Genomic DNA, 22,776 nt, shown 5'->3' on the forward strand with positions numbered 1-22,776 from the left:
CTGTCTGTGAGTTTGTACACTCAGTCCAGAAAGTCCTGGTCTAGATTTTTAGGTAATATCCAATATAAATGTTAAAAAAATAATTTTGGGAGGATTGTAACAAGACATACAGATACAAAAGAAAGCAAAAAAAAAAAATTAGCTTGAAAGGAGAAAAAGTTATACGAGAATAGCCAAATTTCCTAGGCAACTTTAAGCAGTGATAATTTGGAGTGGCAGATTTTAGCCCTCTGAAGAAGCTAGCAGACTGCACCGGCGCTAAAAACTGCACAACCACCACCAAGTTGAACTAAGGTCTTCATTCCATCTGTGAGCAGCGGTAAAGACTGCGCCACGGAGCTGGTCACAGCCGTTATCTATTTCGGCGTGTATTTTAAGCCGGAAGAGCACGCAGCCTACGGCTGGCTCTTGCCAGCAGTTAACCGAATCTCTTCAGGAAAAAGAGAACTTGGGAGGTTTCAGCACGTATCAGCTGGCGCTCACCTGACGCGCCTGCGGGACGGCTTTCTACACACAGCTTTTCTTAGCCCGTCATATACAAGTTTTTTTTTTTTTTTTCCCCCCGTTACGGAGGGGAGAAAAGCAAAACGGCCGCGGAGCGCTCAGGTGCCGAGCAGCCGCCGCCGTGAGGGGAGCCGCGCCCTGCCCTAACGGCCGGCGCCCGGGGCTCGTGCGAGACGCCCGGCCCCACCCCGCCCCGGCGGCGGCGCAGGAGCGGCACAGCCCGCGCGGCGCTAACGGCGGGCGGGAGCCGTTACGCGGTGCCCGCGAGGCAGCGGGCGCCCCGTTCCCGCCGCGAGCGGCTCCGCAGCGGTGGGGAAGCACCCGCGCCTCGCCCGGCCCGGCCCGGCGCGCGGGGGACGGCGTTCGGCCACCTTCTGGCCGCCTCAAAGACGCGCGGATGGGGGGGAACCCGAAATGGCGCCCTTCCGCGCCCCGCCCGCCTCGCCCCTGCGCGGCGGCAGCTCCCGGCCGCGCCCCCGCGGGCGCCTTGGGGCGGGGGGGAGGTCCTGCCCCACGGAGGGCTCCTGCGGGGGCGCCCCCGCTCACGGCTGCGGCGAGAATCCGCGCAGGCACTGTCCCGTCCCGTCCCTCCCCTCCCCTCCGTCGACCGCCCCCGCTGGCGGCACACCGCTGCGGCGCTACCGCGGGCGGCCCCGACGGGAACCGGGTCCCGGGGCCGCTCCCCGCGCCGCGGCGGCCGCCCGCTCCGGGGGAGCCGCCCGGGCCGGGCCGGGCCCCGCGGGAGGGCGGGCTGAGCCGAGCCGAGCCGCCCGCCGTGAAAACGGGCGGGGAAAAGGCGGCGCGGTGCTGCGCGGCCCCGCCCGCCCCGCTGCCCTGGCCGGCGGCGGAGGGGCACTTTTGAAAACTTTCTTTCCACACCCAGCTCGGCGCTGACATCACTGCTCCGGGAGGGCGGGCGCGAGGCAGCCGGCGCCAGAGCCTCGCAACCGAGCTGCCCCGCGCCGCCCCGCCGGCCCCGGCCCCGCTGCGCCGCGCTCCGTGAGTAGCCGCTGTCGGGGGGCCGCGGGGAGCCGGGGGCTGCTCGGAGGCGAGGCGGCGGGAACCGCGAAGCGCCGACACCGAGCCGGGGTTTTGTTTACTGCGCACGAATCTTCCTTCGGCGCGGGAGCAGCCGCCTGCCGCGCCCCGCCTCAGCCCGGCGGCGGCCCGCGCTGCCCCTCTGCGCCGCGCCCCGGCCCGGCCCGGCCCCAGGCGGCGGCTGCGGCCGCCCGGCGCTGCCGCCCGCGACCCCCGGAGGGCCCGGGGCCGGGGCCGGGCGCTGCCGCCCAGCTGCGCCCGCCGCCAGAAAGTTTTCAGTCTCCACGGGATAGCTTTTTTTTTTTTTAAATGTGATTTAAGTGGCGGTCGCGTACGCTGCAGTAACATTTGGTTGTTTTTTTGGCAGCTGGACACCCCCTAGCGGAAGCAGAAAACATTTCTCTATAATTCAGTGCAGATTTGGGGTTTTTGAAGTTTTGCCGGTGTTAAACGTTTTCCTGCTTGAATCGGGCTGCAGTTTTAAAAAGCCATTCTGCCTTTCCCGAGCGGCACTGTGTTTTTTCCAGAGGTAATGTCCCGCTTAGAGCCGGGAGGTTTTCTGGCAGATACCGGACTGGCAGCTTTCAGTAAGGCGTGTTGCTTATAGCATTGGGGGGGTTTTGGATGTTAGCTCCTTGTTTGGACATCTTTAGGAAGAATACGGCACAGCTGGCCTCTCCTTGGCTGCCTCCGCCTGGGCTTGCTCCCTACTCGCAGCACGCTGCCACCGAGGGATCTGCAGTTCGGCCTTGCTGTTAATTCCTTGGCAGAAGCGCTGGCAAAAGTTCGCATGGCACAGGCATGTCTTTTTGTCAGCACCTGTGGCTACTTTGTAAAGGATCAGTCATTACTGCAGCTGAGCATCTTAGAAGCATCTTCTGACCCATAGGGGGGAGCGAAGAAACCCACAGAATAGCTGTAAAATAAGCACCAGATTTTCCTAAAGAATTCTGCAGGAGCTTTAGAAATAAACAGCTGTGGCTGGCTAGTCTCCATTAAAAATAAAAAAAAAGCAGCGCTTTCTCTTTGCTTGCTTTGAGACTCAGTCTATACAGTGCCGGTATGTTAGCTATTTAAAATAAGCCCTCTTGTCTACCTGAGCAGACTTTTTTTGTGTGTCAAATAAAATACTCTGTCGTGAATGTTCTGTCCAGACCTGCTTTCCAACTTTTATTTTGAAGGTTTGGCTGCCCAAGTAGGGTAAGGTTGTTCAAGAAAGGAACTGTAAGGCTGGACTGCTAGGACCGAGGCAGCAGGTGGCTGCAGAGGCGGACAGGCAGTAATCCACGTGAGCAGTGGGGCAGTGGGCATGAATTTCAGTGAGGGAATAACTGAGTTGCGGTTTACTGGAGAGTCCAGCTGCTTTTTAGTAATAGTGTGTGACAAATTAAATGCAATAGTGTGTGACAAATTAAATGCTAAGCTGAGAAATGCAACTTGGGTATAGGTGTTTACCACCAGTGGTGAAATCACGGTGCGACTAGAAACAAAGGTATACGAAAAGCTTGTAAGTTCTCCGGAAGCTGGTACAAGTTTACTTAGAGTAAGGTGTAAAGACTTGACCTGTCACCACCAAAGACATTGGAACAAAGAATCCTTGCTGTCTTCTGCATCCCTTCATGAACTTGCAGAGCATAGTTGGAGAATGGACTGTTGGGGTACCTGAAGGAGGATTCATCCTCCATGTTGAGCAGGGATGTGCACAGATTTTACTGTGTCAGCTGCATGCCAGGCTGGACTTGTTTTGGAGGAACCAGGAGTTATTCTGCTAACTGGCTAACCATCAGCATTAACTTAAAGTGAAATTCAGGCATGCCATGAATACTTCTACAAGACGATCAGTTTCGTGTTGATTTACTCATAGCATACGGGAAGGAAAACAGTCTGTTGATTTCATTTAAAACAAAAAACAACTTAATATCTGTAGACAAGATGCTGCTGGTATTGTGTTCTTTATTTGTGATCTCTGGAAAGAATTCTGTTGTAAGTGTCTAAAGAGCGTTGATTATGCTGCAGATCTGCCAGTGAGGAAACCAGTGTATTCTATTTGCTTACACAGAACAAAGGTGTTTAAAACATTGCTGATTAAAGAAGTTGTTCAACAGACAGAGCAAGTCAAGACTGAAGGCCACTGAAAAGGCATGTGGTTAAACAAGACTTCTGTCTCAATTCTCAGGTGCCTTAGTTACTGTTTCTGGTCAACACTGCTTAACAGAAATTAATGTCTCTGCCTTCATCTTATAGTCGCTCTCCGTTAATGCACTCTTTACTCTCTTGATTGATTAGCATCTGTTGCTTCACAGTTGCCTCATATCTCTTACTTCCATTTTCACGCTTTCTGCTTTGTTGTCTTGTATGTCTCAAGGTTATTTTTCATCTCGGGTTGAAGTTCTTAGAATGATTAGGAGAATGTTGCACTGGTGAGTCCCATATGTATATTTAGAGGACCAAGAGCTTCCTCCACTTCTACTAAGCTTATTAGTCATAGCCTATCCCCTTTATTGCTGTTTCCATATCCATTTAAAAAATGAGATGGCAGCACAAGGAGACCCTTCCTTTTTCACCTCAGTGATTTGTGTATGTTTTGGTTTTCTACCTACACTTTATATTCTGTTTGTATCTTGAACGTAATGTTCACCACCCCTAAATCAGTACAAAAATGCATTTAATTAAAAAGATAAGTAGGTCTCTGAGGACAAGATCTGCAGAAGATGTACTTTCCAGGTCCTACTGCCATATTTCTGTTGGAAGAAGACCCAACAGAATAGGGTGCTGTTATATAGGAAATGATAAGAAAGAGATTTATTCTGATATGTACCAAACACTTTATGTATAAAATCCATGCAAGCCAAATTTGAAAGCAGAAAAAGAATGCACAGCTTTTATTGAAAGCACTCTGGTCTCAGCAGGAACGTAGGGGAAACATAAGCTGCAGCACTAAAGAATTCCATTCATGGAGCTGTTTGACATTTGTTTGTGTTGTTTGTTTTTTGGATGCTCACAGCAAGCTGGTGATCTTTGTGGAGGGGTCTCAGTAGTCACTGTTTTTATTTAAAACTTTAATACTCTAGAGGGAGGACAATTTTGTAAAATTTGCAAAATCTCAGTATGTCAGTTGTTGCTCGTGACTTCTTCAGAAAGAAAAGTATGTTCATCTTTAGAAAATAGATTCAAGGGAAAGACCAACGGCCTGAATTCTTCCATCAAAGGAATTATTTTTTCTTCAATGAATGGGGAAAATGTAATTATGCCTCTTTATTCTGCCTATGAAGTTTCATGGGCTGGTTTAATGATGGTGTGTGCATGCCAGGTGAAGCCTCATAATTTGGGTGTGACCTTAAAATACAACCCTCTGGCAGTATAGAGATGTTCACAGGAGTCTGTAGGTGGGGCAGAAAGTGGACTGACTCAAGCACCCCTTAGAGATGGCTATAGGATATATATTTATGGTTTACTTCTCTGATTCTTGGACACTATGCTGTGTCTGGATATGCAGAGGCCCCAGACAGCAAAGGCAGGCAGTGTGAACCCTCCCTCAGGTGTCTAATACAAGTGCTTAGTGTCCTGAAAGACATTAAATCTATGTCCGTCTTCCAGGCAGAAAGCGACCCTCCGAAGTCCCCCGATATCCACGTTAGGATGCATGTACTGATGATGATCTCTGCAGTCAGTTTACAGTCTCATTGGGTTTCTAAGGTTGCCAATTCTCAATCTACAGAAACAATAAACCAGCAACTTAATTTACATGCAGAAACAAACCAAAGTCTAGAGACTTCAAGAAGAAACAGATGTAGAGCTGAGGAGAGCCAGTCGAGCCTGCCCATTTGTCACGTGCCGGCGTGCTTGCAGAGCCTTCACGTGTAGCATGTCTGTTGAAAACACACCGCTAGGCCTGTTGGAGAGTACCCAGCAGAACTGGGCACCGTTAGCAATAAGATGTGGCTTGCAGTGAACAAAGCACTATTAGTGCAGCCCGTCTGATCAGGGTGAAACTGTACAAGAGACCAAAGTTGATGTAGGTAGTAGCAGGAGGTGATGGGGCTCTGTTTCCATATGGCAGCCAGAGCTTAGAAGGGCTGTGCAACTAGTGTGCTCAGCTGTACAATGAACAGATAGTGAAAGAAAGAGGGATAGCTGATTAGAAATCCTTCTGAACTGATAAAGTCCACATGACAACCTTTAAGTTTTACTTTTAATTGTACCAATTACCAATCTAAATGTAAAGATGACTTTATGAAGGTATCTTATTTAACTGGATGGTGAATCATATGCTGCAACATTGCTGTGAAACAAAACAGTGGTAATAGTGGAAGAGTTTGCTCTTTTCATTTTATAGCCAACTATTCTACAGTCAACAGAGATGTATTTTCACGCTCTTGATACGTGGTGTGTATTTCTCAATACAGAACTAGTCTGCTCATAGCCAAATCAAAACAAGCAGTTTGAACATTTTACAACAGTGAATATAACGCATTTAATTGCTAGCAATTTCCATAGAGCATCTGCCAAAGTTAAAACAATATCAGCTTTCATTTCTACTGAATTAAATGCATTGCTTTCAATCTGGAAAGACAGACCTTTTCTGCCTTTGTTTGTTGGTTAATTAGGTGGAACAACATAAATCACCCTAGCCATTCTGTTGTATCTGGAATAATCATTTGAATAAACAGCAGTCTGTACCCAGTAGAGCTCAGTTTTTGAGATACACTCATAGAACTGTATTAATGTCTAGAATTAATGCTGCAGGAGTATTTTTTGCTTTTCATTGGATTGGGCTGGGACACATTTAAACTGTCAACCTGATGAAAAGGTCTGCTGTTATACTTGGTCTGTCCCTCCCTGCCCTAACAAAGTATTGAACGGGGACAACCCCAACACCAAAATGTGACCACACAGTGATTGAGCAAGGGTGAGGTCAGGCCACACCTCAGTTCAGTTATTTGCTTCACAAGCAGGTTCCCAAGAGGTTCTCATAGCTTGAACAGCTTATTAGTACACCCCCATGTTATTGTCCCAGCCCCGTTAAACGCTGTCTAATTCCTCAGGCCACGGAGCCAGGACTATGCCAGCAGGCAGCAAAGAGCTGTGGAGTGCTGGGAGGGAATGGTGGCCCAAGATCACCTGTAGAAAAGGGGGAAAGCAAAGTGCTGCTTGTCCTTTGTAGCTTTACCACACACTTGAGAAACAAATCCTCCCTTAAAGCCGATTGTGTGTCATCTGTCCCATGATCACTTCTTGTATTACTCCACTGTACAGATCAAAAGTCAGCTTTGCTCCCAGCGTTACCTGAAGTCTGTGAAAGATGGGAAAGAATTCAGCAGAGTCCCAAAGGCACGTGGATCCTGCAAAAAAATCTTGCAAAACATATGGATACCTAAAACAAATTGTTGGGATAACCTTCACAGGAGTAAAGAACTGGAAGGACCTTGTGGGTCACCAGGTCTACTCCCCTGTTAGCACAAGCACTGCATCAATCAGATCATCCATTTTTGGATTGGTAGGTCTTTTTCTCCTGCTGTGCTGATTGCAAGGTTGTTCCAGAACCTGACAGCTCTAAAGATTAGGAACCTTCTTCTAATTTCCACCCTAAACATACTCACAACTGATTTATAGCCTTTATTCTGGTCTTTAGGTTAAATAGTTCTTTCTCCTTACATGTGTTTACCCTGATCCATAAACAGCAAGTATATCCCCAATCTGTCTTCATTTTTGGAAATGAACAAGTCAGAACGAGAAGTACTAGTTGTGTTTAGCCTAGCAAAGCAAGCTTTTAGTTCTTTTAGACCAGCTTGATTGTTAAAAGGGTTTTAATGTATAGTATGATTTTGCTTATAGTGAAATGGTATCTGCTGTACAACTTAAACCAAACTGTCTGAATGGAAAGGATGTATTGAATACCTGAAATGAGGTGTATTTCTTTCAGTTTCTAGCGTACTGTTAAGCTCTACCCATACACACAGTTCAAGTTACAAGTGTTTTCTAAAATATTCTGCAGATGACTGTGAAAGTTAAGGGAATATATTTGTGTTTTGTGAGAAACCAAAAACTACAGTGTATAAGCTGTTTCTTCTTTCAATTTACTGCTGGCTTTTCTCAAACAGTATGTGTCTTCTGAGAGCTAATGTCTTGAACTGGTTGCTGCCATGGGGTATCTTCCCTTAAAGACCAGTTTCTGTTAGCCTTTTTCCAAAGGCATGTGGCTCCATTTTTAGCATACACTGGAGGTGGATGAGCAGGTCCTGGAGTCCCCAAGCAACAACCACGATGAGAGCTAGAGATGAAGGTCGAGGAACCATTTTAGGTGCTATTTAGAAGTGGGTCAGCTATCTGGCTTAGGCCAGTGTGGGTTCTGTTGAGATTTAGAAGCAGACATAGAACAGGTTAAATCTGAGAGTGCAGTAACAAGATGTCTTTAAGGAAAAAATGTACAAAAAATTTACTTCAGAGGGAGATGCTGGTTTGTGCTTTTAAAAGAGGACATACATTGTCTTTCTGCTGAACACACAAAAGCCTCTAAAGAGAGCTAGTTTTGAAAAGATGAAGGCTCAGTGAGTACTGTGCTAATGTGCATGTAGAGTTGCTTGCCTGTTGGTGTAGGTAACCAGCTTCTATAACTATGCAGCCTTGTACCTTCTAAATTGCCACTGAAGCATATGGTGCCTGTTACACTTCTGAGTTTTTGCTGGAGTATTTGAATACATCTATCTTGAATCTTTTAAGCTCCAGACTATTTTTTAGGATTTTCAGGAATTCACTAGCCCCTTTTCCCCTTAAGTGCCGCTTCCCCACCCAAGGCAGGGCTTTATCTTGGGGTTTTCCCATAGGCCTAACCTGTTTTCTTTTTCTCACTCTACCCACAGAGGCTTAATGGCACAGTGACTTCCCTCTGCACTGCATGAAGTGAGGCCATAGTGAAAGGAGTGGTAGGGCAAGTTAAACCTGGTCTGAACTTGTTCAGAAATAAATGACGGGCAGAGTTACAGAAGTGGCAGTAATGCTGGATCCCTAGCTTCATCCCAAGAGCCACCAAAACTTCCATAAAAGCATTTTTAAGATGGTAGTAACATCAGCTTCTTTGGGTCTCAGTACTCAAAGCCAGAAGTTAACCATTTTTGCTTTTTTTGTGTTTTTAAATGGAATTGTATAGCATTCCAGGGTTTTACTTTCCCAGACTTTGGAGTACTAGCTTATTAACACCATTCTAATGAGGACAGGATGAGCGTGCAGCTGAGAAACTCCAGGGAAAAACTGCCAGGCATCACTACAGGCACTGTCTCTTCTATGTTTGCCAGCTAAGTAAGGTTTCTGAATATGAGCTGAGATTTAAGTTTTGTGAAATAAATTCACCGAGAGCTGAAAGGATGCTTCAGTATCCCCTCACATTTGGGTAATTAGGCTAAGAACATGGGATTATTCATTGTAGATTTATTGTTCTTCAGGCAGTGCCATACAGTGCCAATAGGAGGAGCAAACATTCAACCACCGTAGTAACAAAAGGCTTTATTAAGCTATAGATATGTATTTATAGTCATCTTCACACACCCAAAAGCAGACCTCAGGGCTCCAGTTGCAAGGCAAGATTTCCTGAAAGAAGGTGGACAAAAACTAGATCATACCATGTCTTGCTAGTCTGTATCCAAGCCCTTGTGTTTCACTGTCAAAATATAACAAGCTACCTGCTTTAATTGTACTAGAGATTGCTGGGTCCTAACTCAGTGTGTTGCAAGAGCACCGTAAAAATCTGGCAGAATGATCTTATTTTCATTTTCTGCCATTGAGCTAAAAAGCATAAAAGTTGGAGTCCAAATAGAGCTGTAGAAAACACTGTGAATTATTTTTTTCTGTGGTGATTTTTTTTTTTTTTTGCCTGCATACAGTGCTTGTATGTAGGGAGCATTGTTTCATTTCCTTCTGACTTCCTCGCTCTGCGATGAAGGATTTTTGAAAAGTAGCTGGAAGTGTAAGTGAGAAGCTGTCTTCCTTCCACACAGAACAGCTAGCACTGAAAGCTACAGTTCTCAGCTGCCAGCTTGCTGCCAGCTTACCACTGCTCATAAGCAAAAAGAACTGATGGTGTCCATTGCTTCTAAGGCCTGACAGTATGCTTAGCCCTCTCAGTCCAAGTCCAGCATCAAGCCGAGGGCCTGAAATTTTGTTTCTTGAAGAGCGTACACTGGACTGCATACTTAGCTTCGTACCAGAAAAAATGGAGTGGAAGCTCATCTGCTGTCTAGGTTGCTACTTTTATTTTGAACTTCCCTTCCAGCTTCCCGTTCAATACTGTAGAGGTGTAGCCAGAACCAGCAGCACTTCTTACAGGTTTGTTAGCTGGCTGTGCCTGTGCGGAGCACCACCGCAGAACCAGACAGTGCCAATACGTCAGGGAGCAAGGCTGTATGGACATTACGTACGAATTTTCAGTGCTTGGACCTAAAGAGCTTAACATGAAAATATGCATTTAGAATCTTTTCAGGTTTAAACAGTTCACTTTTGCCCAGTTTTACACTATATTAAATTCACTGAGAACAGAGAATAAATGAGCACAACTACAGAGACTACCACATTTGTTGATAGATCTGTATTTTTAACTGCCAAATTACACTTTCAGTATGAGACATTAGTAAAAGAGAAAACTCATTTTCTGTGTAGTTTGTGTACCTACAAGCTCTAACAGTAGCAGCTGAGTTCACGCACCAGAGAACTATTAATATGCATTTCAGGGACTACTGGCAGCAGTGTCTTTACATGCAGTTAATAAATCTACATGCAATGCTAGTTTCAAAATTAGCTCTCATGTTCTATGCAGTGTTTAAAGCCTAAGCTGATTCTTTAAAGTTAGGCTCCCAAGTGACCACATAAAATAGTACTAGTGTGCTTTAGTTGTTTTTTTTTTCTTTTTTAATTTGCAGTGATGCTGCAGGTAAGAAAGAAAAAAAAAGACACAAGAATGTATTTATCCTTTTCCACACTTCTGCCTTTGTGGTTGGAAGAGTCTCCTGTAGCTGACCTGGGAAGGATCCAAATGTGTCACAGCTTAGAGAGCCCTGGAAAATGCCCACACCGACGTAGCGGGTGTGCAGAAATGCTGAGGGCAGAGCGATGGAGGGGTGCTGTGTCGGGCCCCTCTGTCAGGCCAGCCTGACAGAGCTCAGTCATGCGCTGGTTGCCCTGGTTAACTCTGCAGCAACAAACACAACAGACAGATGATCCAATTGAAATTGCTCAAAGGAGGGATTAATGTACAGATACCACAGGCTGTGAAAAAGGCCAGAGCAACATAAATGCAGTCATGCACACTAGTGTTTTGCAAGCCATTAAAGGTTGAAACTAGAAGTGCAACTGGTATTAGAAGAATTAACCTGAATCAGATGATATGAATGGTGTGAAGTGCTCTCAGCCTCCCAAGGAGGTTTTGATTCAGTATCACTTAATGAAAGAACAGCTGGCAAGGTCCCACTAAAACTGATATATCCAGTTGACAAGCAGATAACTGAGTGGTGGAAGGGGAGGAAAGATGACTGCAGGAATCTAGTGTAGCCTCCTGCATGGCAAAGAAACAAGTAACTGTCAAAAGTGCTCATCAGCAGGTAATCAAGCACAAAAAACATACTATGATGCCTGGTTTTATATGCTAGTCAGCTTATGAGAATATTGAAAAGTATGGAAAGAAAGCATGAGAGTTTGGGTGTTATCTGCCTCATTTTAAGGAATGTCACTCAGTAAATTATATCCTGTAATGCTGGTATTCCCAATTGTTAAATTAACTTGAGAAGAAGGAATAATGAAACTGAAGTGAGTTGTTTCAACTGGTATAATTATTCCGTTGGTGTTAAATTTCCTGAATTTCTTGTCCTTTATGTTGTTTGATATTTAGGCATTAGAGAATTGTGGAAATCCTCAAAGCTTTTGCTAGTTTGGTAAAAACCCTGCTGTCTGAACTTATTTCACTTTTGTTTCCATTTCTGAGAATTATTCAAGAAGAAAAACAGAACCCTTCATATCTAATAAAAGAAAAAGTAGTTTAACAGTATCACTCTGTTCCTTATAAACCAGGGAATTTTATGCAAGTGTGGGACAATGATACAGGCAAAACATGAGCTGACTCTTCTGTGTCATAAGACACCATGAGATGTGGCACAAGAACTCTAAGTGTAGTGAAGTGATTATCATGTAAATACAAACATCTTATGATGTATCACAAGATGATAGACTTCACATGCCACCGGTATACAAGCTTTTTCTTCTAACTTCAGATATGTAGTCTTAATTACAGCACTGAAGGGCAGAGGAATTGCTAATTAAAAAGGCTTGCTTTGATTCAGTTTTGCACCAGTGATCTCAAGGAAGTTCAGCTGAATCAAATCCTTGCTGGTGGCCCAGAGACCTGCTATTCTAGCTGTAATGAAAAATCTCGGTGCAGAAAGCTGCAGGTATGCCAACTCGTTTAGCAGGATCCTCTCCCCCTTCTTTTGGGTGTGTCTTTGCAGCACCCTTGGTGTGGGTGACTAGCAGCCTGCGCACTGACAGCCGCTCGGGCCTTGGTGTGTGCAAAGCAGGAGCCGTTTCGCCATGTTCTCACTGTGTTGCTAGGACTATATGCCGGGAGTGTCTGTGCAGAGATTGTCTACGTACATAGACCCAGATGAAGACGATAAAAAGAACAGACTTGATCTTAGGAACTGAGGGCAAGGCACAAAATGGTAGGATAAACTTCAGCCTTCTCAGGGCAAGTGAGCACAGGATGAACATACTGTACTGTGTACATGCTTCTTTGGTTGCAAGAATTAAGTATGTACAGACATGAGAAACAAACTGAGAGCAGAATTTAACCCCTTAGGAAGAAGTGAAAGCATGGGTTGTGAGGATCCCATTGGGACTGGAAAGTTAAACTTGCTAAGAACTGTCAAAGATAGTTTTCCTTTTTGCTTGCTTGCTGTACTAAACAGCAGAAAGAATTCTAACAGGCTTTTTTTTCTTTTTTTTCTTTTTTTTTTTTTTTTTTCACTGCTGGGCATTAAGAAGGATACTTGCCTCTGTGCATGTCTTGAAGATAATGGCAGAGGTCCTTCTTAGCCACATCTTGTAAAGCACGTCAGGCTTTAATAACAAAAGGGCAAATTATTTCCGCCAATAGGCTCCATTACTGAAAAGATCAAAGATAAGTGTAAGTGAATGCTGTACTTATCCTCCCTATACGAAATAAGGTATCGGTAGAGTAATACCCAGAAACAGCTTTCTTGTGCTATTTGGAAAAATGGTTGTTAATATAACTGGCCTTCTGTTTTCAGTGTGTTTTATGTATGTGTCTTGCAACTTACAGCATTTGTAGGAAACCTTATTACCACAGCATATGTGGATGTGTTCATTAGGGTGCTAATAGCTTATTATGTCTGAATTCAGTGGGAGCCAGCACTTCTACCTCAGTTCTATCTTTGCAGTTCTGTCTTACAACATACTTTGTAAAGTGGTATTAAATGCCGAGGCTTGCAACTGAAGAATTCATTTTGAGCTCCAATGGCATTCTTACTTCAAACCCAAATCTTTTTTTTAAATGTGATATGTGATGAAATAAGTGAAATTTTATTGGTGATGTTCTTTTTTCTCCGAGCTTTGTTGGAGGTTGGTACAGGGAGGTTCCTGAAATAGCTGCAGAATCACTGGGAAACGGAGGACGGAAGGGACTTCTGGAGGTCGCTAGTCCCGTGTCCTGCTCAAGCAGGGAGTTAGTTCAGGATGCCTTGGGCCTTGCCTCAGTCAGTTTTGAAGATGTCCAAGAATGGAGATTCCACAGCCTCTTGGGCCCCAGTCCAATGCTTAACCACGCTCATTAGATATAATGAAAAATTTTTTCACAATTGGAATATTCTTTGTTGTAACTTGTGACTGTTGCCTCGTCTTTTCATCATGTACTTTTGAGAAGAGTGGCTCCATTGCTTCTACCAAGACACGTACAGCATGCCTTATAAAGATTTTGTGTGTGGGGGGGGAGGGCATGTATAAACTCTTAAAAGAATTTAAACCAGTTTGCGGAAAGATGAACAGTATCTATTGTATCATTGCAGTCTCCATCCATGCCTGATGGCAGTGTACTTAAAAAACATGACTACCTTGACTTGAGAGCATAGTGCGTATTGCTTCAAATGACAGAACATAAAATACAACTTTGCCTGGGAAGCTTTTTTGATCAGTACAAATATACTTACCTATAATGAAGAGACTAAAACAAAAGAGTTGAGCAATCCTTGTAAACGTTTTCATACCAGCGTAGATTAGCACTGATAAGTAGGGCAGTGATTCCAAATCTGCAATACAGCAAGTGAAATAAATATTAAAAATCTCTTATCACATCACACATTCATACCTAAGTTTTATTTGAAAAGTCTGATCATTTCTATGCATCTTTTTAGGACAGTTGTTTGTAGATTCTTGTTTATTTGCAACAGTACACATTATTAGAGTGCCAAATTTATGTGATTTGAAAATGTATTTTTTTTCTTATTAGCAAACACTTTTGAGCAGTATTTTCTTATGGTTACATAAATGCAACAGAATTTTAATTTAATCTTAACTTCTGTTTTTTCTATAGAACAGAATTAATTCAGCCAGGTAAATAGGAGTGCTAGCTTATTTGTTCTTGCAGGTACCTCCATTTTGAAAGAGCAAGGCAAATGCAGACATTGATTACACTGCCAAATGGCATGCTCTTGGTTTGGCAAGCTTCGGCAGGGAGGGAAGCTGCTGCTAAAAGAACCGCAAACAATTGCGAGCCTGAAGAGAACTCTTGATGAGCAGTTAATGAGTGACAAAACAAAGAGGACTACAGCTAGTATGCAAAACAGGATGCTGTCAAAGTGTTTGGTTAGTAATATATAATTAAAGTATTAAGAATTTTGGATGTTAATGCAAACGTTGTTCTCAGAAATTTTCCGTGTGAAAACAAGCATGTTCTTTCCGTGCTCATAAAGAGAGAGAGGAAGGGAGCTGCCTGTTGCTAGCACAGGTACGCAGGTAGGCTGCTCATGGAAGAAGTGGGAAGGAAGAGCATCTTGCCCAAGGGCTGGAAGGAGCCTGACTCCCCAGAATGAATTTTTAAATCCCAGCATTGTCTGGGGTGAAGGAGGACTGTTTGCCAGCAGCCCCCCACAGAAATGAAGTCCTTTCTGCCATTAGAGGGATGCAGGTTCTGTGGGAGCTTCTGTGTTGTTGCTGGCCACATTTTAGGAGAAGGGAGCTGCTTTCTGCTTCCCATGCCCAGATTATAAAGAGTTTAGCTGGGAGACTCTCCCCTCCTCACTCCTTGCGCTGGCTATGATGAACAAGAGACTCCTTGGTCTCCAAGGAGAGAGAAAGTTGCTAGGAATGACTGAAGTCCGCAGGTCTTTCTGTGCCCTTCTGGGATCCCTGCCGTGCTCAGGCATGACGGACAGGGTAGCAAGATGTCGTTGTCTTTTCCTGGTGTGGATTACTTGGAATCGGGCTGTCCCCTGGCTTTTCCCAGCGCATTCAGTACCGGTATGTGTGCAAGTGCTGTAGCACTGTGTGCAGGACAGTGCTGGGAGCTCATGAAAGTAGCCGTTGCCAGCAAGTCGGGGGAAGTATCTAAAACTGTCTGTTCCTAAGGTTTGCCAGCAGAGAGGCATCAAACTTTTCCTAGCGTCCTTTACTGTGAAGGATGGCTCAGTACCAATACAATGTGCAACTGATTTTTACTTGTATTTTACTTTCTCACAGCCTTAAATCATTTCTCTTGAAATAAAGACTCAAGCTGAGAGTGTAGAAAATTAATTGTATTAAGACTTCAATCACTTTTCGTCACCACACAACAAAACCTTTCATTTAATCTTGACTTTATTTGGGTAAAGCATACAGTGTCTTCTCCTCATCACCTGTACATCTTTATCCATTCTTTCTGAAGCACTTCTGTTTATGCCTGAAGGCAGTGAAACAAAAACATTCACTTGACTGAAGATTAAATGGATTTTTCTGGGCTGGCAAATCTTGATTTTGCAAGATTGGTTTCAATTAGGTTACTTTTTTTGGTCTTACTCTGTGATGCCTCATTTAATAAGATGAAATCATACTGTTAGCCTTAAAATAATACTGAGTACAATTTGATTCTCCTTATGTGGCAGACGACTGTTGCATTATTGTCTGCTTAGATACCATCTCTGCAACAAATGAAACTCAAAAAAAAATAACTCCTAGACAAGAGGGTACTGTGTGAAGAGTGGTACATTTTACAGTGAAAATATTTTCATATGGCATTATACAAAACCACAAAATTTCTTTTCCTTCTTCCTTCCTTTCATTCAAGAAAGGCTCAGTAGACCACCATGAATGACATTTATAGAAGCAGAACGTGGCTGCGAGGTTCAGAGGATCTTGAGTCATATGGCAGTAGCAACTCTTTGGAGGAAACTACCACTTCTGTTTGTTGTGGCTAAAAAGGCAAAGTTTAACAGTGAGAAATTGAGAAGGAATAAACACTGAGTTGAGTAGATGCTTTCCTTTTTTCAGGATTTGGACTTGCCTTTCCAATACAATCACTCCAAATAGATACAGAAAAAGGTTTTTCAGATTAATTTTTATTTTCTCTAAAGCACTTCGATGTTGTTTGGCTTTGTCCTTGTTATGATGCTGTACTGCAGTGAAACGCTGTACTCCAGTGTAGGCATAAAGGATTAGTCTGGAACTTCTCATCTCTATTCAGTATGTTTATATGCTGTCTGTTATCTTTTTGTAAAGGTTTTGCAGAGTAGTTGTATTTTGGAATGATGAGAATGCCCGTGGTGCCACTATTCTGTTTAAAAATGCTGTCAAAGTAATCCTTTTATTTGGTTGAGTTCTCCATCCGCATTACTTAACAGTATGTGTAGTTCATTAGTCTAGCAAACAGCAGTAGCGGTGAGAAGGTTAGACATGAAAAAAAATCATGAAAGTCTTAAAGAAAAATATAGCTACCTCTTCTTCCAGGTACTTGCTCTATTACATGAATGTGATCATTTGACATAAGAGAAAATTTTTAAAGTTAAGGAAGTAGAGAAACCATTAATGTACTGACGGTTGATAACACACATAATACTACAGAATGGTACACATTTAATGCAAAGAAAAATATCAGTCCTTATAGAATATAGCATACATTAATTGGCAAGTATTTTTATGCAAGAAAAAGATGATGATAATGGATATACCAAGCAATTGCACATTTCAATATGTTAATAGTTTCCCCTGAAGTGCTTGTTATCTGCCCATAGATTTCCTGGGGATTCCAATTCAAATCCTAATTAAGTTTGTGAGTCTGTGTCCAGCAGCTTCCTTTCTCCCCAAGAATTTTTTCATATGACAGATGAAATGATATTGGGTGGGCTAGATAAGGTAAGAAGATAATATCTGGCCTAGAAAGAGTACTAAGTAGCTGAAAATAACTAACTGAAGTGTTACGCAACTGACCAGTTTATTCAACCCTAATTGTCAGAGCAACATATTGAAGAAAATGATAGCCTTAAGTTATTTAGTAAAGGTTAAAACTTTTGAGCTATACTTTCTTTAAGGACAAACTATATGAAACCTAAGGAATGTCATAGCCATTCCTAAACCTAGGAGGTAGCTCTTGATATACTTAATTTTGTTCTACCAGCATCCTTTGAAATCTGCATTTCTTCTCACTTTGAAAGCATGGTTGAAATAAGAGCATCCCAAATCCAGCAGCAAATGAGCAAATGAAGTTGTGATTTGAAAAGTACTTCTCTAAACATCATCAGGGAAGTATGTTTGATATCCTTGCTGGAGAAGCTCACGAGAGAAACTTCTCTGTGTGTAACAGTGCAGTGAGTGACGCTGGAGCCACCCAACTGGCGTATTAAGAAGTGCACCTCTTGGCCTCACTTTTAAGTTGAGATTCATTTTAACACCAATGATACTAGCTACTTATCACACATAATAAAAAGCTGTTATACTGATGTATAGCGTGACTCAAGTGTGATCTTTTATCTCTGGAAAAAGAATGAGTGCTCTGAAGTCAAACTACACCCAACAATACCAGTTCTGACAAGCACCTCGCTCTGAAGTACACTCAGGATGACCGTGCTAGCTACCTCATGGCCACACCAAGACAGCATTATGGCAGGTTGGTCAGTTAACGTGTTTTAAAGACTGATCATGTATGCTCTTATTTTTAACAGATTTGTCTCAGACTAAAGCCTCCTCACATCAAGGATGCTGATTCTTCTGGCTTTCATCATTGTGTTTCATATAACCTCAGCAGCACTGCTGTTCATCTCAACTATCGACAATGTAAGTTTGATTTCTCCTGTTTGTCCCTAGGGCACCCAGATCAGAAGTACAGATCAGAAGCTTTATACAATTTTTTCCTACTAACTGAGTTTCAGATTACTTTCTGGATATATTTTGAACCTTAGAAATCTTATCAGTTTATTATCAGAACAAAAGCATTATGTTTTGAATATGTAATGTATAAGAAAAAAAATTACCTAGTCTTAAAGTCTTCATATAACACTCAAAATTATGCAATTAAAAATAAACCTGGCAACTTTGCTTCAAGCCAACCTAAAATGAACCAACGAGCTTATATGGCCTATATCGTATCTTTTTCTGTACTCATGATACCTTTATCAGATCTCCCATTTCCCACAAGGCCATGCAAAACTGAGCTGTTGCAAAGTGTCTATAAAATTGTTACTTGCACTCTTAGTTGTGTTTATAATTTGAGGCCTTTAGTAATGCTTCTCTAGTTGTCTTAAACTTGCTTATGGAAAGCAGTTAACATTGTTAACCACACCAGTCTGTTATACATTTTGTTAAAAAAAAACAACCAAAACAACACCCTACCCTGAACATTAATGTTGCTTCTTTAACTGGATGAAATAATACAAATAAAGGCCATGCTTGCATTTGACATCATGTATGAGTCCACGTTATGCAGCTAATCTTCCTCCCTGTGAGAGTCTCGGCCAGTGAATATGTTTACAAATACTGTTGTGTTTGGAGGATGGAGCTATGGCTCTTCGTTCAGCTTGATCTGAGGGAAAGGGGGAAAAATCTCTTGCCCTTTTATGTCACATACATGAAGTCGAATAGCTCATGATTTATGCATAGTGATAATTTCAGCCGAAGTATGCTTTCCTTAGAAGTGACTGTGCAAGATGCTTAATTAAATTACGAAAGGGACACGAAGAATTTAACTATTTCCATTTATTTGAAGTAATTTCACCACAAATTTTTAGAATCATGTTGCTTTTCAAATTACCTTTTCTTTGTGACCAGGAAGAATTTATCTTCCAATATATTTGTCTAGCTCTATCTTCCTCTTTCTAAAACTGCCTGCTTATCCCAAGACTGATATTCTTAACTGCTCATTGGAGTCTTTCTTTCTGTAAGAAAGAGTGTGCTCAGGCTTTTAGGATTAAAAAAAGTCTATACTGGAAATACTTTACCATATTCAATGAAGCTGGTTCAAATCCCATATGCTTTTCCAAGACTGTGCTTTAAGTGAAATGATATATTACCCAAAGCTCTTTATTGCAAAATTGTATGAACTCAGATGTTATCTTTCAGTCTGCTGGTTGATTTATTGCATTGAAGTAGGTCATTAATTGAGCACTAAAAGCAGGTTGTTTTAACCTGTTCCTTTTGAATATTTAGAGAGTTAGGACAGTGGAAGAGCAAATTATTCTAAGTTCAGACCTTCTACATACAAATAAAATTGTAAAAATATGAAACATGCCCTCTGTGTTAGTTACTTTTAAACACTTACAAACTTAAACTTTTTAACCACCTTCTATTAGATTTTTATGGTCCTCAGAGGTTTTATATAGTCATGAGTATCATGCTGAAAGAATTATACAGCACACAAAGTTGGAAAATAATATATTGAACTTGGACTGCAAAATCCAAATGAATAGCTTAGTTCATCTTGGAAAGTAATGATTTTTCTTAAACATGATACTCCAGTGTTATTACGACACATACTCCTCATGTCATAATACATTATAGTTTTTATTGCTGTAGTGTTTGAAAAGCTGCACAGTAATCTGTGAGGTTTCTCGAATGTCTTTTCCGGTAGCAGATGCTATCAGAATTCGTATTTAAAAGTTGTGTTTTTCCAACTCTAGTCAGAACAAAGGCCTGGGTAACTATTGTAACTGGAATGGATTTCCTGAGGAAATGCCACTTGTGTGGAGTTCTTGCAGCATTTGCAGGGCTGATACCATAAAAATCTGTTCAGTCATTGTAGTACTGTTAAACATCAGAATAGCGGTATCACAGTGGGATATTAATGAGCCAAGAGGCACTTCCAGTCTGATGCTGTAGTATACATGCTGCACTTACACATTGAAAGTACAGTTATGTTATAAAAGCTGAGATTGATTCATTTAATGTCAGGAACTAGAAAATTTATAGTCAAGGTCTCTGTTTCACAGATATATTACCCTTCTGTTTCCCAGAAGTTAAAAAATGCTGTGCCTTTAAGAGTTGCATTTCCCAAACAGGGTCTGGCTGATGTTGCTAAGAACAGTACACTGGAATTGGCAACAGAACAAATCAGATCTTGTCTAGGTACCTTACATATTGAGTGATCATTGAACATCCAAAATTACTGCCCAGACAGTGGAACATCCCTTGTTGCTTTCGGTTAAGATTACTGCCTTTTCTCTTTTTTACTTCATATAGGTCTAAAATGAAAATACCCTTTAGTTCAAAACATCTGATAAATAAATACAGAAAGTTCAAGCCTTTATGAGTTGTCTTGCTTAAACTTACTTATATCTGAACAGATAACAGCTGATGCAGCATTCAGATTCTTGGTCAGTAAATGAGTCAATTGCAGATTTACCAGGAAACATTTAGAAAGGCCTCTGCTTCTGTCCCTCTGCCTGTTAGTTCCCAAAGCCTGATCTGGACCAGTTGCAATGGAAACTTTCAGTTCTGCACCGGGAACACGAAGTGTTTTCTAATCCCTGAGGCCTCTGGTTTCCCACTCATCCCAAGATATGGAAGAGTATTCCCTTTGTTTTGCTCTTTTCCTTAAGATCTAGCCTGTAAGAATTCCTTTTAAATCCATTAGATCTGAAATCTTGTTTGAAAAGTTAAGTAGCAAAAATGATCAGAAGTTTGTTCTGGTTGATATATCTAACCAGCAGGGTTTTGTTTTGTTTTTCTATAAGATTCCTTTACTTCTGTTTTGCAGGCCTGGTGGGTAGGAGAGAATTTTTCTACAGATGTTTGGAGAATGTGTGTCACCAATACTACCACCTGTACAGCCATTACTGATCAATTCAATGGTGAGTGTCTCATTTAGAAGGAGATACTGTGAAATCACTACTAAATTTTGCAGGGGCAGTGACATACTTGTTCGAAAAACTGTACCCTTTAACTACTCAAGTCTTCTAAAACTTTTAATACTGACTTTCATTTTGGACAAGCAAACTGTTCCAACAGTTTCTGTAAGAGGAAAACAGAAAGAACAACCAAGTGTCCTTGAAAGCATAGCAGAAGAGAATAAAACAACAACTAGCAACAAGAGTTCTGTAGAACTCTTAAAAATTAAACCAGGTAAAAACAGTGAAGTCATTTGCAAGTGGCTCTAAAGTGATAGAATATGACTGTCAGAATTAAACTTTAACTTTCAAAGATGAACCTAAAAATGAGTACAGGAATGGGGGGGTGGGGAAAGAGGTCAGAACACAATCTAAAATTTTAACAAAGAGAACACAACAACATACAGCACAGTCTAATCTGTCCTGCTTTAGCAAAATAAATAAAAATGTTTTTTTCTCAATTGACACATTTATGATACACTTTCCGTCTTCTTGGTATATATTAAAGGGGTAGATGATTTAAACAGCCTTGCACCTACAACATAATGATCATTTGAGCACCAAATTGGTTTAGGGCATATCTATACTGCAGTTAGTGAAATGATCACATTTCACAAAGACCTATCAAAGCTAACATGAATTTAACCTAGACTTGAGCTGGGTTTGATGTCTGTATTGCTATGCATTCATTGAAATTAGGTACATTAACTACCTAGATTGAAAGCAGCTCAAGTATTTGTTTGCTGTTCACAGACCTACTGACTGCAGCACAGCTATCCCAGATGAGAGGAGCTACAGTGTATTTGAGTAGCTTTATTTGTCCATATCATTACAGCAAAGTTGTGCAAAACAGCTTCATGTAGTTAAAAATTTATTGGTTATTTTAGCTCCAGGTTATAGGGAGCTAATTGACAGGAGAAAAACTGAACCTAAGGAATGTTTTATGCTGAGTTTGGCAATCATGTCCGGTTGCATCTTACTGGGTAGAATTGTCTCCAAGTCACGTAAAAGGCATGACTCTGCATTCTGCATTTGTAAGCCCTTTTAGACACCTGGCACTTTCACTATGCTTTTAGTACATAGATCAAAGGAGAGGATATGGTATAGGGGAAAAAAAAGCTTTTCAAAGTCCTTAAGCCATTGGCTGTATTAATACCAAGAAAGCAGGAAAGATTTATCCTAGGCAATGCATACATACCTGTTTGCAGTATCTGATGAACTTAAAGAGCTCAGGCTCTCTGCCTCTCTACTTATTGCAGGAGTAAGTAAAGGGAGAAACTGCATTTTTAACCAAGGCTGCTTTTATTTTCACAGATTATCCATCAGTTCAGGCTGTCCAGGCTACCATGATCCTGTCTACGATTTTCTGTTGTGTGGCATTTCTGGTTTTCATTCTTCAACTCTTCCGTCTAAAACAAGGAGAAAGATTTGTGTTAACTTCGATTATCCAGCTCCTGTCATGTGAGTGATTTTTTGACACTTGTCACGTCAGTGATGCTTACATTAAAGTAGGAAAGGGAAGAGGAAAAAAGTTTCCAAAAGAACCAGCTGCATGAGAAATTAGTAGGGCTTTGGAGGTCATAGCTTGTCCCATGTATTTGCTTAAAAATTGAACTGTTCTGCTCTATACTAGTTACGCAGTTAAAACATGGATAACATTATCACGGCTCAGAAGTCAAGTCATTTAAACTTTGAAGGGAGAGAATCTTAGATTCTAACCTTCTTGAGCAACTCTGTGATTGTCACAGGCAGGTACTTCCATCATTTTTATTAGTCTTTATTATCCAGATGCTTAGAATTATTTTGTTTTCATTGCAAATAACATGAACACACAACAGCACTTTAAATTTTATCCCTGCCCAAAAAACAGAAAAGCATGTCCTGAACTACTCCC

General features: G+C 41.9%; 1 protein-coding gene across 5 annotated transcripts in view; it reads left to right on the top strand.

Moving 5' to 3' along the window:
* The window catches only part of EMP2 (epithelial membrane protein 2), a 35,398-nt gene that overhangs the window by 9,873 nt on the left and 2,749 nt on the right, over positions 1 to 22,776 (top strand). For 2 of the 5 annotated variants that reach the window (XM_064520408.1, XM_064520406.1), the window contains exons 2-4: positions 17,727 to 17,838; positions 20,753 to 20,846; positions 22,197 to 22,343. In XM_064520408.1, the coding sequence (XP_064376478.1) occupies positions 17,761 to 17,838; positions 20,753 to 20,846; positions 22,197 to 22,343 (319 nt within the window). In that variant the 5' untranslated portion in view covers positions 17,727 to 17,760. Of the gene's footprint in view, positions 1 to 1,287; positions 1,504 to 1,909; positions 2,072 to 14,381; positions 14,401 to 17,726; positions 17,839 to 20,752; positions 20,847 to 22,196; positions 22,344 to 22,776 lie in introns of those variants that run through there. The other 3 variants (XM_064520407.1, XM_064520405.1, XM_026096356.2) reach the window with 3 other exon arrangements.

The sequence above is a fragment of the Dromaius novaehollandiae genome, chromosome 14, assembly GCF_036370855.1.
Source record: "Dromaius novaehollandiae isolate bDroNov1 chromosome 14, bDroNov1.hap1, whole genome shotgun sequence".
NCBI classification, from domain to species: domain Eukaryota; kingdom Metazoa; phylum Chordata; class Aves; order Casuariiformes; family Dromaiidae; genus Dromaius; species Dromaius novaehollandiae.